This window comes from Pezoporus flaviventris, unplaced genomic scaffold (assembly GCF_033815535.1).
Source record: "Pezoporus flaviventris isolate CSIRO_AGI_PZ_B2104156 unplaced genomic scaffold, CSIRO_AGI_Pfla_v1 ptg000023l, whole genome shotgun sequence".
NCBI classification, from domain to species: domain Eukaryota; kingdom Metazoa; phylum Chordata; class Aves; order Psittaciformes; family Psittacidae; genus Pezoporus; species Pezoporus flaviventris.
In genome coordinates this window covers 17,531,065-17,553,154 of record NW_026892571.1, presented here as the reverse complement: position 1 = coordinate 17,553,154, position 22,090 = coordinate 17,531,065, and the positions used below count along the sequence as shown (strand labels likewise).

Sequence of the window (22,090 nt, the reverse complement as noted above, 5' to 3'; positions counted from 1 at the left end):
TTGGTCCCTGCAGGATCAGGATTATGTGTTCCTGCCCTCGTATCTCACTTTTAGCGTCTGAATATTGTCACTGAGGTGGGACGTAGGGTTAAGAGCGTTGAGAGCCCAAGTCCTCACAGCAGATCCCGACTGCCTGAGGCACCGATTCCAAGCAGTGCTCTCTGGTCAGGGGCTATCCCAGCAACCCGGCTGCAGCCCGTGCTTGGCACAGACTTCATCCGGCAGCAGTGAGACAAGCTTCGTGCTATATTAAACCCCAGCACACGGATTGCCGGCGGCAAGAGGATGAAGACGACGTTTATTTCTGTCCCTCCATTACGAGTCTCGTGGGGTTTTGACCTCCTTAAAATCGTCTCGGAGAGAAGCAAGGAGACACGTGGAATCGCGTCCAAAGCTCCACCGAGGAATCAGGCCATGGCTTCAGAGAGACCTGCCCCGTCTGCGGCGATAATGGGGCTAAAAACAGTGAAAATGATGCATTGCTTCCCGCTGCGCCCGGCAGCCTCCCATAGGAACCCGGTCCTGGAGCCGAGCGCCGCCTCTCCGCCTCTATGCGCGGAGGTAGCGCCTCCCCCCGCGCCGCGGTGGGCCGGCCCGGCTCCGGTTCCACTTCCCCCCCCCGCCGCGCCGCGCCATGGGCCGGCCCAGCGGCACGGCCCGGCCCGCCCTCCGCGGAGGGAGCCGCCATTGCGGGTTGTTTGTGCGGCTGGCGGAGGGAGGCGGCGCCGCGGCCGCGGACTCGTTCCCCGCGGCCATCATGTCTACCCCGGCGCGGCGCAGGCTGATGCGCGACTTCAAGAGGTGAGCGGGACCCCGGCACCGCCGGCTGGGGCCAGGGCCAGGGCCAGGGCCGTGTTGGCACTGAGGGCAGCACCGCCCGGCTGCGGGCCCGAGGCCCTTCCCCGCACCGCCGGGGCTTCCCCGGTGGTCCCCGCAGGCAGCGGCGCTGCGAGGAGCCGCATCCGCAGGTCGCGGACCGCCCGTCCGGTCTCGCTCCTTCGTGCTGAGGCCGGGGCCTGGCACCGAGCTCCCGTCCCCCCCGGGCCCACCCTCCGCGGCGGGGCAGGGGTGCGGTGCGGGCCGGCCGCTGCGCCCGTTCCCCGCAGGGAAGCGACCCCCGGGGACGGGCAGGGGGGTCCGGCCGGGCAGGGCCGGCTTTGTTCGCGCTGGGCTCCGCGGCGCCGACGGCTGGGGGCGTCTGAGGATAGAAGTTGAACGGCGCCTTCAAAACAAGGGCAGGCCCTGAGCGGGGCTCTCGGGGTACCCCCATAGGGCCCGGCGGTGCGGAGCCGGGCGCCGTGCTCCTTGCACCCGCCTCCTCGCACAGGAGTCCCGGTGCTGGGCCCGGGTTTGTGCGGAGCCCGAGCTGAGGTGTACTGGGGGCTTGTTGGGTTCAGGCCTCCCCGAAAGTAGGTATTTGGGACGGGCAGCTGGAAACGAAGCACGAAGAAGTGGTAAACACATCATTTGGTGCAAAACAAAACGCCCTGTAATGTGTTTATGTGCATGCTGCATCGTCTGAAGCTTTAAAGTCGGGAGGAATCTAGTATAACATATACAGACTGCTGAAGAAGCAGTTATTACTTTGCTCTTTTTAGTGTTAATGACCGAACCACAGACTCTGGGCTAATTAATTTCCAGCCTGACATGTAAACACATGTAGAGCATGTGGGAAAAGGTTGGGGGGGTTCTCCTGTAGCTGTACAGCATGGTGTACTGCTCTGGGGCCGCCCAGGTTGTTGTTGGAGGTGAGTCAGCTTTGATATCACATCTTTTTTTAGCATAGCTCTGTTATCCCAGCACCTGAAAATACATGGGTAAGCAGTTGACATGTGTTGTAGTTGCTTCATGGGATTGCTCGCAGAGCCCCAGTGATGGAGCTTTGAGTTGTGGACCTACAAGGAGTTGGATGCTTTGGGGATGTGGGGCCTTCACCTTGGCTCTGGGTGTTGATGTTTGCTGAGCAGGTGTTGCTTGACTCCGGTTCAGCCCAAACCAGGATGTTCATCTGGTTTAATGTGTTCTGTTGCCCCGATGACGTGACCAGGGATTTTGTGCCAGGGCGAGGGACTAAGTCGCTTCACGAGATTGCAGTCAGATGTGGGGGGATGAGTTTATGATTTTGGCAGGATTGGTTTAATCTTGCAGTTCAGGGTGTGGAGGAGACTTTGCAGCTGTGGAGAGCCCAGCCCAGTAACCAGAGTAAAGCAAATTGATTTAGCAAATATCTGACAACTTTGATCCCTCAAAGCTTATGCAACTTCTTCATGTCAGGGTTTTGTGACTCCTCTCTTCCGTACCATAAGCTGTGTATTGGGTCATCCTAATGTTACTTGTACCTCATGCTGAAAAGCAAACCGTGTGAAGTCTGCTTCACTTTGTTAGATGTAAACTCCTTTTGCATGCTGTGCTTGTCAGGAGCAGTGAGGAGGGAGGAGTTCAACAGATTTTTATATCCCCTCTAATTTATTTGACTTAAACCAACAGCAAAATTCATTACCTTTTTTACCGTCGTTGTTATTGCTGCTAAAAAGGGGCCGCAAAACTGCATTTTCCCGAGCTGTTAAAGGTTTCCGAGCACTTTTTGGATCTAACTTCCAATTTCCAGCCCTGGCCACAGCCTTTCTGCAGTTAGCCCTTCTGACAGCAGGGTGCACATGAGCTTTTCAGTCGGGCTGAAACCCAAAGCCATCCCTCAGATGTGTTTGTCAGGCTGAAGGCTTAGGCATTGCTGTTGGCAGGCAGCCTGGCTGTCAGGGAGGAAGAAGTCGCGTTCCTGCTCTCCCGGACCAAAATAGAAGGGGATTTATACTGTTGGGACTGAGCTGTCCGAACTGTGTGTGCTCGGGGAGCCAGGATGTAAACACGGTGCTTAGATGGCATCTGAGCACAAACAGAGCGAGCCCTGCTTCTGGGTGTCACCACAGGGCAATGCCATTGCTTAGTGTCCACATCACATCCAGTTTTATCACAGTGTAAGTGCAGGACACCAGCACCAGCCCTGGATAAACTTGCACTTACGCACTGATGTTTAGTTAAGAGTTTGTCCCTTGGCCTGCAGGGCTGTTGGTGGTGCTGGTTTCCTACAGCCAAACCTCAGGTTAATGCTCCACAGTGGCTGTTGGAGCAGGGGCAGCCACTGTGTTTTCTGTGTTCTCATCTGACTCAAGAGGAGCTGTCACTGAAGTCAAATTGCACCATGGCTGGGGCTTGCTGGTTTACACCATTCAGGGTCCTTGGTGTGCAGAAGGATCTGGATCCCATGCCTGTTGCGATACATATTTCGGTGTGACCTGGGTTGATGTGGCTTGCAGTAAATAATGTGCTTCTCCCTAGTCCAGGGATTAAGGAGCTAAGAAGAACTTTAAAAGCTTCCATGGTTACTCTAGAGATAAACACATCATCGAGCTGGTTAGAGGGATCTGGACACAAGTTTTCCCTTTGCTCCCTTTAAAAGCAATCAGCTTGCTGGTCCAAACAGCCTTATACTGAATTTAGCCACATTGCACACATGGATCTGAGAGCAGGCAAAGCTCCATTGACAGTCCCTTGCACTTAGTCCCAGTGAGGGTGTGTAGAAGTGTCACTGGCTGGTTCTTGGCTCCTATTTGTGGCTGCAGTTGGTTCTCTTCCTCACTGTGGCAGCCAGCAGTGGTTGCTCTTCCATGGTTCATGATGTAGTACTGTAAATTCCAGCTCTATGTGGTGCTTTGATATTACTTTGCTCCCTGCACACTTAACCTGTTGAGCTGTTGTAACATAATGGTGTATGTGCATTGTAGGCTTGTCTTTTGGAGTATTCATCACCTGCATGTAATGCTTTGTGTATTTTCTGATTTGGAATGAGCAAGTACATATTAAATCTGCATATTACTGTTCAGTTGTACTTGCAGGTGGAAGTATTTCGTTTATATAGAGCTTGTCATTCTGTATTTGTCATTCTTAGATTGCAAGAAGACCCTCCTGTGGGTGTCAGTGGTGCACCGTCTGAGAATAACATAATGCAATGGAATGCAGTTATATTTGGGTAAGAGCTTTTGATGACTCTTAAAATTCTATCTCAAAGGGCTGAAAGTACCAAACCCTGGAGGTTGTTTTTATGGTTCTTCATCTCTTTTATGTACGTAACGCCAGCAAACTGACCAAGTGTGCTGTTGTGGTAAGAATCTGACTTTGGGGGTAACACAGGGTATGTAAGAAAGACAAATGTAGAATGTTTTCATCTTGTTCTGTTGACTACAACTTGCACACAGGTTAATAAATAGGTTAAGCTGAGTAGGAGGTGGGTTATGACAAAGCGGGATTCCTTTCTAAACTACATAAGAGCTGCCTGTTCTCACCATTAAATCCAGATGTGTTAGCAGGGATTGGATTGATTCCCAGGAGAAGGAGGCACAGGTTCTGTCTGGGAAGTTACATTGCATCCTGCAAAATGGGAATGGCCTTAGTATCCTTTCATGAAACCGAATGTTTTCTAGTAATTTCCTCATCAATTCCATCTAATGATGTAATGACATATGTATTGCTTGGGATGACAGAGGCAGATATCCCAACTTGCAGACTGACCATGGGAAAGTGTCTTATAGACACCACACAGTGCTCAGAGGTTGCCTCTGGATACTTCTCTAAATGTTTAAATCACTGCCTCTACCTATATCTTGGGAGGATGAGGAAGATGAACATTGACTGTTGTTCTTTAGAAGCTGGTAATGATCATTTTGTAACTGGAGTTTATGTTTTAAACCTTTCAGGCCAGAAGGGACACCTTTTGAAGATGGTAAGCTGCTGACTTCTATAGCCCTGTCATTCTTATAAATATGGCCAGTATTAACAAGTAAGAGATGCTATCTGTATATGGAACAAACTAAGCAAGGGAAGGAGTAAGGCCTCACAGGTTATACAAATATGTATTTTGATGTAAGCAGTGTCTTGCCATAGTGGTTGCTGTTTAGTTAGCTGCAAAGCGATGCTTGTATTGAGACCTGTTTGTACATATACAGCAGAGCTTTTAGTGGGGGAAGCTGGTCTGCTGCTGCCAGATGTGTTTTCCATAGCTGAGCTCAACAAGACAATGTGCTTCTCTGGCTTCATCTTGGTGGCACATTTGATTCATCTCTGTTCTCCTAATGAAGAACAGGTGAAGAATCTTGAGTTGTTCTGAGTAGAGAGCTCGGTGAGGGGGAGGCAGTACTCAACTGGTACATAAACATGAAAGTTGGTGTGTAATGAACCTCCCTTAGGCAGATGAGGAATAATGAGTTTAATAATTATAGTATTATTGCAGTAATTGGCAGCAGATGGGGTTGTCTCTGTGTTGGGTTGGAGGAGTTACAGTAAATTATTCACTGATCCATAGTAAAGGTTTTCAGTGAATCAGTCGTGAGCTCCAAAGGCTGAGATTGCTGCTGATGAAATTCCAGTGTTTCTTTGCTGGCACCACGGTGCCTTCTTAATGAAACACCTTAAAGTCACCAAAATCCATGGAAGCAGCATACTGGGTCACGGAAGAAGGGGAGGGATAATTGCCATTGGATGTAGCTGCCTTTGCCATGTGTGCAGTGAGTCCCCCAGCTGCTGCTGGGTTTATGACTATCACTAAGGAGTAGTTCCATAGTTCCATCATCCCTTGAAACGCGTGGAAAGAAACCAGATTCTGTTGTTTGTTTCTATAATGGTGAGGAGAAATATTGATCATGGAGCACAGAACTTACGTTGTGTGTGTTCCTGGCAGTGTTCTTTTGTTGCTAGTTACCTGATTGTATTTCTGTTTGTATTTCAGGTACTTTTAAACTAGTAATAGAATTCTCAGAAGAATATCCCAACAAGCCTCCAACTGTTAGGTTTTTATCAAAAATGTTCCATCCAAACGGTGAGTAAATACCTTTTATTTAGCCATAAGACTCATTAAATACTGTGGTGTGGTCGTGTAGTCCATGGAGCTCCTGAATGCTTTAACAGCTCTCCGTTTCTCTTCACTGCCACCTCCCAAGTGGGTGGCTAGGACAGGATGAAGAATTTAGAGTTATAATGCTGTTAAGCAGCAGCTGTCTCTTTCTAATCAATATTTAGCCATGGTAGCAAAGCGTGTGTGCATTTGGTTGGCTTAAAGAGGCAATTCTGGCTGCAGATTCCTGCCCCCTTCCATTAAGCAGCCATCATGTATGTGCAGCCACATCATGAATCAGGGCAGGGAACTGATGCAGCCAGATGTCATTTATTTCTGTCAGGTGAGATTTCAACCAAGTCCATGCCTTCACTTGCTTTACTGTGCCAGCCAGTATTAGCACAGGGGAGAATGTGCAGCCATAGGGAGCCCCATCCAACCTGGCCTTGAGCACTGCCAGGGATGGGGCAGCCACAGCTTCTCTGGGCACCCTGTGCCAGCGCCTCAGCACCCTCACAGGGAAGAGCTTCTGCCTAAGAGCTCACCTCGGTCTCCCCTCTGGCAGGTTAAAGCCATTCCCCTTGCCCTGTCCCTACAGGCCCTTGTCCAAAGCCCCTCTCCAGGTTTCCTGCAGCCCCTTCAGGCACTGGAGCTGCTCTCAGGTCTCCCCTTCAGGAGCCTTCTCTTCTCCAGGCTGCCCCAGCCCAGCTCTCTCAGCCTGGCTCCAGAGCAGAGCTGCTCCAGCCCTCGCAGCAGCTCCGTGGCCTCCTCTGGACTCGCTCCAGCAGCTCCACGTCCCTCTTGTGCTGTTGCCCCAGAGCGGGATCAGGACTGCAGGAGGGGTCTCCCCAGAGCACAGCAGAGGGGCAGGATCCCCTCCCTCAGCTGCTGCTCACGCTCTGGGGGTGCAGCCCAGGATACAGTTGGTTTTCCAGGCTGGAAGTGCACTGTGCCAGGTCATATTGAGCTTAATGACCAACACAGAAGTAGGTTTTCAGGCACATTTCTGTATTGTCTGCCTTGGAGTGTCTCTTAGAGTATGTGATAAGAGGGTGAGAACCGCCACTGTTCGGGGTGCGTGATGGCGGCAGTAAGCACATTGCTGCTCTCTGGGAGGCCTCTTCTCTGCAGCACAGACCAGTCACACAAGAGGAGCATGAAACCAAGTCTACCAGTTCCCATGCTAATGCCACAATCTTTAGACCTTCCTTCCTTTCCTCTGAAGTCTTCTGTTACTTCCAGTAAGACATCTCCTTCAACACGCAGGGTGTCAAACTACAGAAGGTTGTGAAACAATTGCTTTCCTCTTGGCTAAAGCATCAATTTAAGCACAGTCTGAATTGGAACAGTAACTCTGCCTTGAACAGTGTGTAATGAACAACCTGTAACATAACTGTTTCTAAATGACACCTCTGTTGTACTTACAGTGTATGCAGATGGTAGCATATGTTTAGATATTCTTCAGAATCGCTGGAGTCCAACATACGATGTTTCATCTATTTTAACTTCAATTCAGGTAACTTTGCATCTGTTTGAGCAAATAATTCTGTTGTTGTTAGCATCTCTTCCAGAATGCACAGCTCAGTGGTGGGGCTAGCCAGGAATCTGCCTCAAGGGGGACTTCACATACTTGTGAGCTAAGCAGTGGCTTTTTAGATCAGGCTAGGTTTTTAGACCTAACTTTTTAGGCAGGTTAAGGCGCCAACCTATGTAATTATTAATTTTGAGCTACAGATTTGCCAGAATAAGGCTTTTGCAGGAAAAAGTGATTTGGATTTCTTTTAACTGTTTTTAGTCAAGACAGGACATCACATGTACAGACTTGCTTAGTATTTGAAACCCTGAGCTTTATCGTAGAGCCCTGTCCCATAAAGTCCTCAAGGAGGCAGTGCTGAAACCTGATTTACTTGGACTGGCCTGGCACAGCAGGAACGTGCATCTCCTTATCTCCTGGGTGCTTGGTTTTATTTTTCTACAATGAGGTTTTGTAGGAGGCATCTTAAGCCCCTATTTAGTCCTGAATGACAATAGCAGTATAATTACCAAATAACCAGTTAGCATCCTACTGCTCTCTGGCACAAATGACCACGTATCTGTTAGGTTTATGAACCTGGCAGTGTTAATGCTTATGCAGTGTTTCATTTGAGGTTCAGTAACGTAATTACAGGTGCCTAACCATGAGTTCACCTTGGGTGTTTTTTCACTTGGGCTCTTCTGAGCCGTGTCTGCCCCCTGAAACACATTGCATTTGAGAGCTGTGAATCTTTATTTGAAATGTCTCGGTTTGTCTCATGTTTTGTTTTCCCCTTTTCACAGTCTCTGCTTGATGAGCCTAATCCCAACAGCCCAGCAAACAGCCAGGCAGCACAACTCTACCAGGAGAACAAACGTGAATATGAGAAAAGAGTTTCAGCTATCGTGGAACAAAGTTGGAATGATTCGTAACGGCCGCTTTGTTCCTCTCCCTCCTCGTAATCATGTACCATTTAACTCTCAATAGAAAGGCCGCCACAGATTTCAAGTGCCACAGTTCTAAGAATTCGCATCAAAACTCATTTTGCAACCAAAATCTAAGCCCTCCAGTTTAGGAAACTTTCGAGCTTGTGTATCTTGATTAACGTCCTTTTTATTGCATGGTCTGAACTAAGTTATTGCTGCATAAATTTGTAATATATCCTGTTTGTATTTTTTTTCCAAGTGTATACTGTTGGTGTGGAGTTTTCATGACAGAATATACACATTTTGTAAATCTGTACTTTTTCAAATATTGAATGCCTTATTTTTGCATTCTTTAGATTTTTAAATTGGAGAAAAGCACTTAACAAAGTTTTTATATATAACTATTTCATGTACAACTGTTAAATACATAACCTTAGTGCAAGACCTTCTGCTCTCGCTCTCTATCTCTTCCAAAGGGCTCCTTTTCAGTCCACTCCATGCCTGATACCACTTTACAGAAGGTTAATCCATGATGTAGCTGTCTCCACTGGATGTCTCTGCTTCTGCACCAGAGCTTAACTTGATTCTGTGCATCCTCAGTTGTATGAGGAAGAGGAATTGGTAGCTGCCAGCTTACAGATAAGGAAATAGATGTAACTATTCTGCTCAAAGTCGCACATTAAACCAGTGCCAGAGGGACCTTGATGGCCAGGTTTGATGCTAATGTGTTCTAATAGCTTTTATTTTCCAGGGAGATTGTATTTTACTAAGTTGTAAAATGTTGTCATCTAAATCTGTCCCGTATTCAGGTCCTGATACTGTAATATAGCTTTAAATGCCCTCTAATAATTAAAGAGGTGCCCCATTAGTTTCCCTTAGGGGCAGGGATAAATGAATCACCACCAGAAGAAAACAGGCCTGCAGGTTTAATGCAATGATTCTTCAGAACTTGGCTGTGTACCCATATAGCCAGGTCTTGTGTCTGTATCAGAGCTTCCACATATTCTAAACAGCCAGTTTAAAAAGGCTTGGGGTTTTGGAAGTGTCGCTGTGGTAATTCCTTACTGTGTTCTGTAATCCAGGCTGGATTCTATAGTAAAGAATTAGGCCTTATTCTTTTTCCTCCCAGCAGCAAAACTGTAATCCCTCTGTCATTCCAACCAGCATTACGCATGCATCAAAACCCCCAGATCCCACACCAAAATACAGCTCAGCGCTGCCTGAAAAGCAGTGGGAGTTTATTTCAGCTGGAAGAGGAAATGATGCTTTTTTGCAAGTCATTACTAAAGGTCAGTGTCTGTTAATGCAGTGAACAGGAATATCAATTTATACCTTGCACCTGCTTGTGAAGTTGGTTATAATTCATAGGAACAGCACTGTTAACTTTAGATACAGCAACCAGAATGCTCATCAAACCATTCTGTTTAGTAGCCTGTGGAGGTAACCAGAGAACTGTTGGTGTGCAAAGGCTCAGAAGCATCAATGCAAAGGGCTGTGCACCTTGGTAAGGCAGTTTGTGTTCCTTGAGCTGGTGAATTGGTGTTTGAAAACTCTCTCATCTACATCTAATTATTAACAGCGACCCCAGAAGGATCCAATTTGCCCTGTTGACTGTGGTGAAATTACAGCACCACCAGCGAAGCTGTTGCATGTCTTAAAGCAGTGTCAGTGCAGATGCTTATTTAGAAATAGAACAGGGGAAAGCTCCTTCAGAATTGGGCTCAACTTTGAAGTTTGGGGGTGTTTTTACATTTTGCCTCCTGTTGCAGTGTGTTTGTTCCTTTGATACGTGCATGAGACCAGGTTTGCCAGTCATTAGTCTACATTGATGTGATTACCAGCTGATGTAGCCTGGTTGTAGATGCGTGAGGCTCAGAACATGTTTCTGTGTACCTGAGGTGGAGGCAGTGAATGTCTGAGGACTGGAACTGGGGCAGGAGGTGTAATCAGCGATCAGTGCTGCAAGCTCAGGGCACCAGGCCCCACCATATCCAGGCACACGAGTGTGTTTGGAGGAGTTAGAGCTTTCTCTGTTGCACGCACGGGTTGGAGCCTGCAGGTAGGAGTTAAGGTGGAAAGTGTCCTTCTGACCATGGAGGAAGGCAAGGATTTGTATTCCCAGTGTACACTGAGGAGGGACGTGCCCTTGCTTGGCCACGTTAATGCTGTGTGATGGATGTGAACATCGGCACGGTTTGACGATGCCCATGGAGGAACTGGCGGCTCCTGAGGTGGGAGTCCTGCAGCGGCCCATAGAGAGCTGCAAGGGGTGAAAAAGCGCGGTGCCTTCTGCAAGCCCTCCCAGCGGACACATCAGAAGCAATGACAATACAGATAACGGTCACAGCGTGCTGGTGGAAGCAGAGCGCTTGCGAGGCACAGGGAGTGTTACCCGGGACGGCGCTTCACGGCTCAGCCCGGCTGTGCCGGCTCCACCCGTGGCTCCGCTGCCCGCCCATGCCGCTATGGAGCACCCCGGCTGCTGATGCTCGGGGCTGGCGCCATTTCCCCGCGCTCCTTCCTTCCCCTTCGGGTCCGCTCAGGCGGAGCCCACGGGGCCGGGCCTTCCCCCACCCGCGCTCGCTGCGGGCCGAGGCCCTTACCCCGCGCGGCCCCGCCGCCGGCAGCGGAAGGCCCGGTCCGGAGGAGCGGGGCGGGGCCGCGCAGGCGCGCTGGGACCCTGTGCCCCGGCCCCTTCGCGCCTCAGCCCCGGCCGCGCTGGTTCGCGCCAGCCGCGGGTGCGAGGGTCCCGGAGCCGCCCGTAGGTGGAACCAGGGGGAAGGAGCGCGGATGAAGGGCAAGCTCTGACGGAGGTGCTGCTGACCTCGTCGTGCTGGCGACAGCCGGAACCCTCATAGTGAAGGGTGCCCAGAGAAGCTGTGGCTGCCCCATCCCTGGCACTGCTCAAGGCCAGGTTGGACACAGGGGCTGGGAGCAAGCTGCTCTAGTGGAAGGGGTCCCTGCCCGTGGCAGGGGTTGGGACTGGATGGGCTTTAAGGTCCCTTCAACCCAGTCCTTGAGTCTGTTAAATGCAAGAGCACGTTCAAGTTACGGCAGTTCCCAGGCTCACGGTGCAGCGCCGATAAGCGCGGTGGTGCAGTTCATGTCTGGAGTAGTGCGCTGGGATGCTTGATGGTTTAGTTCATTAATCAGGAGCTGCAGTGCGCTGGGGATGGGGGGTAATTAAGGGAGGACTGATGGGCATGCAGATTTTGGGCTTGCAGCCTCTCACGGGGGTTTGATTCATTCATAATAAACAGTTCCTAATCGCTTCTTTTCAATGGGATCCCTTCTGAAGATCTGAAATCGCTTTGGAGACATCTTGAGATTGCTCATCCCTGTGCTTTTGTGCTTGTGTGCAGACAGAGGCATCCAGTTTTGTGGCGGTCCAGAGGAAGCCAGTGTCATGGACATGAGCCCTTCCTGGGGATTCCCAAGCCCACATTCCAAGCACAAGGATGCCTTCCCCTTAGTTTATCACGCTACCATTCTTCCTTAAGAAGCATCAAACACTGCGCTGCTGCTGCTTCTCTCCTCAGATCTTTGTTCCCTGAAGATACCTCATCCCAGCCCAGTCCCAAGCCACAAGCACAGGGCTCAGATCCTCACAAATGTGATTATCCTCACTAGTGCGAGCCTCCCCGTCGGGGTTCCTCACGGCACTGCAGACAAATGTGTGTGACTGCAGACCTGAGGCCTTAGGCTGTGAGAAGTGAGGAAATCACAGCTTGAGGTGGTGTGGCTGTAGCTCTTCGTGGGAGGTTTTGTGTTAACAGTCGACAAATTCAGTGTGTCAAACATACAGCTTTAAACAGCCAGAGATTAGGAGGTCCCGCATAGAAAATTCATAGGAATGAAGGCAGATTCCCTCATCCCTACAGCAGCATTCAGTTTCATGTCAAATAGGGAGGATGACTTGGGTAGATAGGTAGATAGAAGATGGATGGATAGATAGATAGAAGATAGATGTATAGATAGTAGATAGAAGATAGAAGATGGATAGAAAGATAATAGATAATAGTAGATAGATGGATATATAGATAGCAGATAGAAGATGGATAGCTATATAGATAGAAGATGGATAGATAGTGGATAGAAGATAGAAGATGGTTAGATAGAAGATGGATGGATAGCTAGAAGATAGATATATAGATAGTAGATAGAAGATGGATAGAAAGATAATAGATAATAGTAGATAGATGGATATATAGATAGTAGATAGAAGATGGATAGATAGGAGATGGATGGATAGCTAGAAGATAGATATATAGATAGATAGAAGATGGATAGAAAGATAGATAATAGATAATAGTAGATAGATGGATATATAGATAGTAGATAGAAGATGGATAGCTATATAGATAGAAGATGGATAGATAGAAGATAGAAGATGGGTAGATAGATAGATAGATAGATAGATAGATAGATAGATAGATCGATCGATCCTTTGTGTTTGGCTTGTCAGGGTTCCATGAGAAGAGCTGTTGATGTGTACAGAAATGCATGAGGACAGGCAGAGCGGGCCAGCCTCCCCACCTGATGCTTCTGTTTGAGCGTTTTACTGCCTGTGGAAGCTGTCCCAGGCAAACGCTAACCCTTGTATGTTTAGAGCTGTGCTGCTGGAAGAGGAAAGGTGCAACCAGCAGGCAATCTGCTGTGAGGTGTGAGTTGGCAGCACCATCTCCTCCACCTCTCCTCTTGATGGGGCTCCACAGTGCCAGGAAGAAGGAGTTTGGCTGCAGTGTGGGTGGGAAGTGGCAGAGTGCATGAGCTCTGTGTCATGTATGTCACTGGATGAAACATTGCCTGATCTCATTAATCTCTCTAATGGAAGAGCCTTGACAGAGCAGGGAATGCTGTGCCTCTCTTGCAGGATGGGATTATTCTCCTGGAAAGGAAGAGCTGTGGGTTCAGAATTCCTCAGGGAAGGAATAAACTCAGCCTGTGACTGCTGTGTAAGTGTAGAAAAGTAGGAGGGTGCCACCGCCTCCTGTGTTTTGAACACACTGGCTTTGGTCCATGAAGACCAAAAGAAGGATTTATGGCATACTCCTCTATGGAATATGTCCTGCTGCTGTGCCTGCCATGGCTCAGGGATCCTTCTTGGAATGGCTTTAACCTGCCAGAGGGGAGACTGAGATGAGCTCTTAGGCAGAAGCTCTTCCCTGTGAGGGTGCTGAGGCGCTGGCACAGGGTGCCCAGAGAAGCTGTGGCTGCCCCATCCCTGGCAGTGTTCAAGGCCAGGTTGGACACAGGGGCTTGGAGCAAGCTGCTCTAGTGGAAGGTGTCCCTGCCTGTGGCAGGGGTTGGAGCTGGAGGAGCTTTAAGGTCCCTTCCAACACAAACCACTCTGGGATTCTGTGATTCTTTAGAAATCTCTTCATATTAGAAGAAGAATGAGGTAAGAGGCAAAGGAAAAAGGAGCTAAATCTAAAGAAAACCCCATAAAAATATGTAGAACCAAAGAATAGAGCCATGGACCCCCCCTGTGCTGCTCTGCTCTTGCAGTGCATTCAAAGGGTAGAAGTTGCTATTTTAGAAAAGAATATACCTGGGGTGCTGTGTGTGCATGCACACAGGAGAGGAGAGGGCTTTTGGACTTGCTTATTATGGAAACTTCACATAATTAGGTGGTGCTATTGAAAGTAAACAGGGTTTAGGGGTTGATTTTTTTCCCCTTAGCGTTGTTACTGCACCTCCAGTTCATCTCGCATCCCAGCTACCAGGAGCAGAGAACAAAACACAGGCAGAACTTTGTAGCCTCTCCAATAATGACTGTAATTAGCATCACAAGCTATGGAAATTGCAATATTCCCTAAAGGTTTCTTGTCATTCTCCCATGTTTCTGCAGGGCATATAGAGGGGTTTTAGCACAGGGCATCTTCTGTCTCTGCTGCTGTCCCACGGATGGTAACGTTCCAGCCGCCGTGACTGCGCGAATCCATTCTCAATGCTCGGGTCAGAGTCGTGTTTCGGAGCCGCTCCGTGTGAAAGCTGTGTCCTGCCCAGGGAGCAACGGCGCTCCTCTGAAACACTGGATGCTGTTCAGTGTCCACAAGGGAGCTGTTCTCCGTCTGATGTGGTCGGAGCACAGAGCGTGGGATTTTCTGAGCGAGGGAAAATGTTAGGAAAAGCAAGTGCTGGGGTTTGGAAACCCGGAATGGGGAAGTTTGCACTGGGACTTGTCATAAGAGAAATTATGTTCTGCCTTTCAAGATGTGCCAGGGCCGGGTCCAGCTCCACTATAAAGGCAGTATTATGGTATAGCACTGAGTGATTGCATAGAGATCTCATTGCAGAGGCTGTTAGCACTGAAGGTAGGCAGACTTCACGTCCCCAAGCCTCCACCTGTGGCACGGGATGTTCGGTCCCTGGCTCGTATGACTGAAAAGATCTTGTGTTTCTCTCCCTGTTTCCCAGTTGGGGCCATGAACCGCCGTGTCTGATTCATTTCCAAGCTGAATCATTTTGACAGCTGCCAATTCGGTACACATACCATAGGCTGAGCTGGGGAGCTGCCCAGCGGGGCAGGATGCTGCAGCCTGGGCACGGCTCTACCTGGCACAGCAACACCTCTGCAGCCCTATAGCTTGGGCACAACAGGGAGCCAAAACAGGCATTCACTGGGGGCTGGCTGGTCAAAGTAAAGTGCTCCCAAGCACCTTATCCTTTTTATGATAGAATCCCAGACTGGTTTGGGTTGAAGGGACCATAAAGCACATCCAATTCCAACCCCCTGCCACGGACAGGGACACCTTCCACTAGAGCAGGTTGCTCCAAGCCCCTGTGTCCAACCTGGCCTTGAACACTGCCACAGTTTCTCTGGGCACCCTGTGCCAGTGCCTCAGCACCCTCACAGGGAAGAGCTTCCTTATTATCTAATGTAAACCTGTCTACATACTGACCCTACATAAACCTTTGCTTACAAATCAGTGAACACATCTGCGTTCCTTTCAGAGCTGGGTTGAACTTGGAATTGCTCCATCTCAGCATCAGATTATTAGTAACTCTTAATATGATTATTAAAATGATTATTAGTTCATCATCATCCCCATAATTTATTGTATCATTTTATCCCCATCATCATCATTTATTATCTCTATTTCTGTTCATCTTGAAGTTTATTTGGGTGTGGAGAGACAATTATGGGTTCGGGTTTAGTCCAGAATTCAGCTGCAATGTCCACTACATGTAAGTGTTGGTGTTTTTATTACTTTACATTACCGCTATCGTGATGGGAATAGAAGGATTTCATGCTGAAATATGGCACTTCACACAGACTGAGAGGCGAATTGTCTTCAATGACTGCCCAAGCCCGGCGAGAAGGCAGCAATGCCATCCCTTCTGAATTAATTATGAACCACACAGCTCTTGCTATTATCTGTTTACACATTATTGGCCTTGTGATGTGCTGGTGAGAGATTTCCTTTCACTGTCTGGTCCAACCGTACGTTAAGTCCCAATTTCATTAAAAGGGCTGCTCGCTTTCCTGGTTGAAAGGGTCATTGTGTTAGTTATTACAGTGTTGTCTTTGTGCTCGCTCCCCCCAAATTCCAGTAACTGTTTTGTAGGGAAGTTTGAAAGTGAACTTCTGCTGCCTGTGAAAGCTGCTTCATTGACTTTATTGACTCCGGAGCCTCCAGTTCTTTATCCGCAGAGATCTTTAAAAGGACACTCAAAACTTCCAGCCAAAGCTTATAGAACTTGGTACTTATAGTTAAGTATTATAGACCCGATGCTGTTCCCATGGAGACCTAAAGGAATGTTGCCATTGAATTCAGTGGTAGCAAAGCATACGCTTTAGTAAGTGGGGAAAGGAGTAGCCTGGAGAACTCAATTTGTTGTTCCCGGGCCTGTTTGTGTGCTTGCTCTTCTGTATAAGGACATAAACCAGGAGAAATTATAGGTGTTTGCATTGCAGTTCGTCTGCTTTGTCTCGTGTGTCTGTAGGGAAGGGGTGTGCGGTTACAGTGTGATAACCCACGAGGCAAAGGCACGGCTCTCCTTCTTTCACTCCTTGCTGTGTCTTGCCTTGGAAACCGGGATGCAGGGAGAGGGTTTCGGTCTTGGACAGGTCAGTGATGGTACAAGTGGGTACTGGTGGGAGGCAGTGTTAGTGCCTCCCTCCCTCTCAGGGCACTCTTTAATGTGAACTTGTGAAAACACCAACTTCCAGTGAAATCCCAATGGTTTACTACTACACAAAGAGATCATGGAATCCCAGACTGGTTTGGGTTGGAAGGGATGTTAAAGCTTATCAGTTCCAACCCCCTGCTTTGTGTATGCAGATCCTTGGTAATGTCCAGAACAAGAGAAAATCAAGGCCTCCTACTGTACAATCCAGTGCTGGAAGTTGGTTTTGGTGGAAGCTGTGCCATGAAACCCTTGGCTACTGAAGTCAACGAACAGATTTCTGATTGACTTAAATGGAGCGAGGATTTGGCCTATAATGAAGTCCTTTCATTTTGGCTTACTGAGATTTCTCTTGTTCTTTCTCAGTGCCTTATGACACATTCACTCCATCCTTGCCTCAAACAAAGAGAAATTATACTTATCATGGTCTCCCTTTAAGTATTTTCTATTTGAAGGCCTACTGAAAGGACTCCAGAGGCAAATTCTTGGTTTAGAAGTTGCTATTTATGTCTAGACACATCTGAATGTCGTTATGCTTTGAATGTTCTGGATTGCTTGCCGTTTTCTTTGTGAGGATGCATGAGTCGAGAGAGAGGGAGCATTGTATCAAATTAACTTGAAATAAGCTGTAACCAGCTCAGGGTTCTGCTTGTTGCAGCTGGCTCCCCTGATACATAACAAAATAAGCAGCACCACGAGTAACATTCGTATTTATTGGTGTTTTAAAGCAGAGTGGGAGCGAGTTCTCAATGCCTGATTCTGTTGGTATATTACTGTTGGACTCACTGGTCATGGCCTGGAGCCTAAATGCTATGGGCTGTATATGAGCAAAACCAATGTGTTGTCTTTATTCCAAGGAGCTTTCAGCCTGGTGACAGGGAGCAGAGGCACAGAGGGAAAGGGAATAACAAGATGATAGTTACTGCCAAGGAAGCCAGTGGTCTCATTATTGCTGGTTAACTATCAAACATCATAATAAATGAATCGATGAGTTTGGTAATTTGTGCATTTCATTTCAAATAGCACTGCAGTTATGCACACCTGAAGTGAGAAGCCAGATTGTCCTCGGTGTGTGCATTTCAGCTCCAAAGCCAGGTCACACAACGCAGTGGTCATAGACCTCCACCTCTTTTTCTGCAGTTCTGTGTTTCTCATAGGATTCTTCAAGGCATTCTAAAGCACTGCAAGTTAAATCACTGCTTGGTGGTGATCTTGCCTGCAAACCATGTTTGCTTACCAAGGGTCAACACGGAACCTGCCTTTATCTCACAGCAGCTCTATAGTTCTGCTGATGCATGTTCCTCCCTGTGAGGGTGCTGAGGCGCTGGCACAGGGTGCCCAGAGAAGCTGTGGCTGCCCCATCCCTGGCAGTGCTCAAGGCCAGGTTGGACACAGGGGCTTGGAGCAAGCTGCTCTAGTGGAAGGGGTCCCTGCCCGTGGCAGGGGTTGGAGCTGGAGGAGCTTTAAGGTCCCTTCCAACCCAAACCAGTCTGGGGTCACCTCCAAGCCTGCAGAGGTCAGGTGTATGCAGGACAAGAGCGAGGCTCTGTGGGTTTAATCACTTTAAAGAATACAAAATGTCATTAAATCTCTTTCCATCACTTTATCCAACTTAACTGTCTTCCTCCTGCTGGGCTACAGTCACTTTTAAAGGACGGAGGAGGTATTTCAAACCCATGATCAAAAGAACCTTTTCCTCTTCTCACATTCAGAGTGTGGAGCCTATGAAACATTTATCCAGGAAATGAAATATTAGGGCCTGACAGCTACCTCTGGTGTCACTGAGTAAGCAGGTTATCTGGAGATTCCTAGTGCAAACAAGCCAGGGCTTTGATGGATACATGAGTAATACCACTACAGGCGTTGGAAAACTCGATGAGGTTGGTGCTGAAGATACACTCACTGCAGCAAGTATAATACAGCCTGAAAACTAATAGTCTGTTACAAGGAGAAGCATCTTTCTTAAGTGTGTTTCTTAAGCAAAGGATAGCAGAGCATTCTGCTTTAGAGTGTCTTATTGTTGAGCAGGGGGGTTGGATGCCATGGAAAGAGACTGATGTGCGGCAGCTTAGATTGTAGGGAATTGTGCACGGGGATCAGTGGAACGTTGCAGTCTTACACGGTGATAGCTTTGTGTTTGGCATTGGGTTTGTGTGTGACGTCCATCTGGGATTTTGACACTTGGCTTTCACTCGGTGGTGGTGTAAAATGACACAGACCCTGTCTGGGAAGTGAGCTCTGAGACCTTAAACTCTAGTGACATTGCTTCAACTGTCAGGTTCTTCAGCAGTGGATCACTTGTGGTGGTGGGAACCTCAGTAACAAAACGGCTTCACGCTGCCATGGGATGCAGGGGGAATCTCCCTGCACGGGGAAGCTGATAGGGGAGATCTGAGTCACGGTGACGGCCTCAGCCAAGAGGCAGGCGGTGAAGTGGAGCATGCGAGGAGCTCAGAGGAGGTGAATTGATGATCTGCTATTTATAGATGCACCAAGAAGCTCAGAGACAGGATCGCCAGGCAGGGCCACTCTTCGGCTTGCTCTGGAAATGATTCCCTGTCAGAGCTGCAAGCGAAACACAGTGTGGAGCTGGCACAGTCTGAGGGTGCCCTGGTTGTGTGAACACGTGGACGTGCCACAGGAGCAGCTTTTGGTGTGAGAGCCCGAAATACAGCTGGTTTAGCAATACAGACACTGCTGCATTTTATCTGTCTCTTCCTTGGTGAGTGTGTTTTGGTTTTATAGGGAAAGAATGGACCGATGCTGTGTGTCCTCCACAGCAAGAGCAGTCTCCTCTTGTTATTGTAGGGTATAATTCAGGAGCTACTTTGGTATGGTTATTTCCTGGATGATTCTCTCTCTTGTCATTCAAATCTGGAAACTGGAGTTATAGAACTTAAATACCATAACCTTGCCTTCATAAGAGATGATGATCACAAAGTCCAGTTGCATCTAACTCAGCACCATCAGCTTGAATTAAAAGCGGTCATAGAATCCCAGATGGATTTGGGTTGGAAGGGAGCTTAAAGCTCCTCCAGCTCCAACCCCTGCCACGGGCAGGGACCCCTTCCACTAGAGCAGCTTGCTCCAAGCCCCTGTGTCCAACCTGGCCTTGAGCACTGCCAGGGATGGGGCAGCCACAGCTTCTCTGGGCACCCTGTGCCAGCGCCTCAGCACCCTCACAGGGAAGAGCTTCTGCCTAAGAGCTCAGCTCAGTCTCCCCTGGGGTAGGTTAAAGCCATTCCCCTTGTTCTGGCCCTACAGCCCTTGTCCGAAGCCCCTCTCCAGGTTTCTTGTTGTCTCAATGAGGTATTTTCTGCCTTTCTACTGCAAGAAACCCCACATTTCTCTCCCTAAGTGACTGGCTCTCGCTCTGCTGCTGCTCTGGCTTACCCCATGTGTCCATCAAAGTCAAGGATCAATGTCATGCTTGTTTCAGAGATGCTGAATTGAGTGCTTAGGGCCCGGCTCTGTGAGTGTGCCCGCTCTCAAATCCCAGTGAGCTCAATGAGCGCGGAAGGAGCTCATCACCTCTGTGGATCAGGCAGATACCGAAGGCAGTGAAGCCTCGCTGAAGCCCATGTTGTGCTTAAAAAGGTCAGTGCCATATTGACAAAAGCCTGTGAAGGGTTGAATTATGCCCTGATTGAGATGATACTGGAAGCAAGGCATGTGATTGTGCTGATGTTGACATTATTGCCTGGGAAAGTAACATTCAGGCATGTATTTGCGATGGTTTCACACCACACAGAGCTGTCAGCCTGATTTGTATTCAACTGCTGCATATTGAGGCTGGTCATCGCTCTTGTAAATGGGAGATAGGAGGGATTGCTGTAACAGAGAAAGATTTCCTCTGGTTTAGGATAGATTTTAACTGTAGCCCTCTGACTCCTGATAACTGATAACTGGCATTCGCTGCCCTCCGCTCCGGGTGATTTATCCCATGATGCGCAGGGAGGAAGGAGACGGGCTCCGGCTCCATTCTTGTTACCAGGAATTGTGCACCTAATTCTCTGTGCATTGTACTGAAAACGAACCGGTGAGATGTGTTCTGCATCAGCAAAAAGGCTCCCTCATTCAGCTGGATGGAAAACGTGCCCGCTAGAACTTGGGAGGAAAGGAAATCGCTGGGAACGGTTTCTTTAAGCAGAGCCTGTTGGGTTTTTTCCTTCCATTTTTCGCTGAGAGGGAAGATTCTGCAGAGGGGTTTTATTCCCCTCCTCCTTTTTCCTCCCCAGTTGCAAGCCTTCCAGTCGCATGCGTTTCTGCTGCTTCCAGCACTTTTCATTCTCATGGCAGTTTTTCATCTCTTCACTCGTTCACGGCTAAAAGAGTCCCTGCAACAGGAACCCCAGTTAATTGCTCCCCAGAATAACTGCACCCATTTGTTCCCACTCTGGTCCTGGAAAGGGCTTCCTCGTGTCCCCCCCTTTGATGGATCCATCCTCTGCTTCATGCAAATACCTTCTCTGTGGGTGCCAAAGCCGGGTGATGGCACCGTTCTGAGATGTATCCTCAAGTCATTCGTAGCTAAAACATTGCCTAAATGGGAATTCCTCTTAGGACTGGAATTTTCCTGGCTGGCTACTGAATTAATACAAATGCACCTGCATATGCATAGTTATGTTAATGCACATAATTCTGTCTGAAACCCCACAGAAGTATTGTTAACCACAGCACAGAGGCTCAAAACAAGCACAGGGAATGGAGCATCTTCATCTCATGCTGTTCATCCCGAAGTTGTTATAATAACCAGGAAAACCCATTCCAGTTGGGATCTCCTCATCCACCATTGGGATAGCCACTGCCTACATCCTGGGTGTTTTTTCTGTAGCAAAAGATATAATACAGAATCCCAACTTGGTGTTTTATACCGAAGCAAAGTCATTTATATGCTGTGTGATGTTATAAAAGCCTCCTGCTTTTTATGATACCTCGAGTTGTTAAATGTAGACCTCCTCTTCTTCATAGGATCACAGCCTGGTTTGGATTGAAGGGACCATGAAGCTCATCCAGTTCCAACCCTCTGCCAACTGTACCACGCATTGTGTGCCAGGGAGAGGAGCACAAGAGGTGCTGTGGGGAGAGCAGAGCATTACACAGAGCTCCCCATGTCCTCACCAGCACATCTACAGGAGGAAGCTGCCTCGCTACAACTGATCTCTACATTTAAATCAATACAAGTAATATCATTTTTGCCTGCTTTGGTTGGGAACACATTTGACTAGCCCATAATAAGCTACTTTATATGGAAATCAGTGTCCGTGCAGTCCCTTGCTCCTGCTGAACTGTATTGGTTTATGGATTCATGTTCAGTTCTGCAGCAATACAAGTGTTTTCTGCAGCAAAGCCCTTGGAGAGTCATCAGCCTCCTATGGCATCAAGGCGTGGAAATCTAAAGTGAAGGTTTAGGACATCTCAGCTGTATCAAAGTTATGAATTCTGCCTGCATTCATGATGCTGTTGTGTTATTTAATGCTTCGATGCCTAAAGGTTTGTTTCAAAGTTCGTGTTGCCTGCTTCAGGCCTGAGCTTAAAGAGTTGTGAAAGGAGCAACCCAGTGTCATGTATTTTAATAACCTGCCGGAGGGAGGCGAGGAGGATGCTGACCTGGGTGAAAGGCAGTGGGAATCA

At 48.4% G+C, this 22,090-nt stretch overlaps 1 protein-coding gene and 1 long non-coding RNA gene across 2 annotated transcripts; both read left to right on the top strand.

The window, feature by feature from the left end:
- Nucleotides 1–640: 640 nt before the first annotated feature.
- On the top strand, nt 641–8,767 carry UBE2B (ubiquitin conjugating enzyme E2 B). Its single transcript, XM_061457063.1, has 6 exons — nt 641–801; nt 3,947–4,027; nt 4,752–4,777; nt 5,780–5,869; nt 7,312–7,400; nt 8,201–8,767. The coding sequence occupies exons 1-6, from the start codon at nt 758–760 to the stop codon at nt 8,327–8,329; spliced, it is 459 nt and encodes a 152-aa protein (XP_061313047.1). The 5' UTR covers nt 641–757; the 3' UTR covers nt 8,330–8,767.
- A 10,914-nt stretch (nt 8,768–19,681) lies between these two features.
- Nucleotides 19,682–21,964, top strand: LOC133271175 (uncharacterized). Its single transcript, XR_009744024.1, has 2 exons — nt 19,682–20,053; nt 21,428–21,964. It is a non-coding gene; the product is annotated as an uncharacterized LOC133271175 (long non-coding RNA).
- The last annotated feature ends 126 nt before the right edge of the window (nt 21,965–22,090 follow it).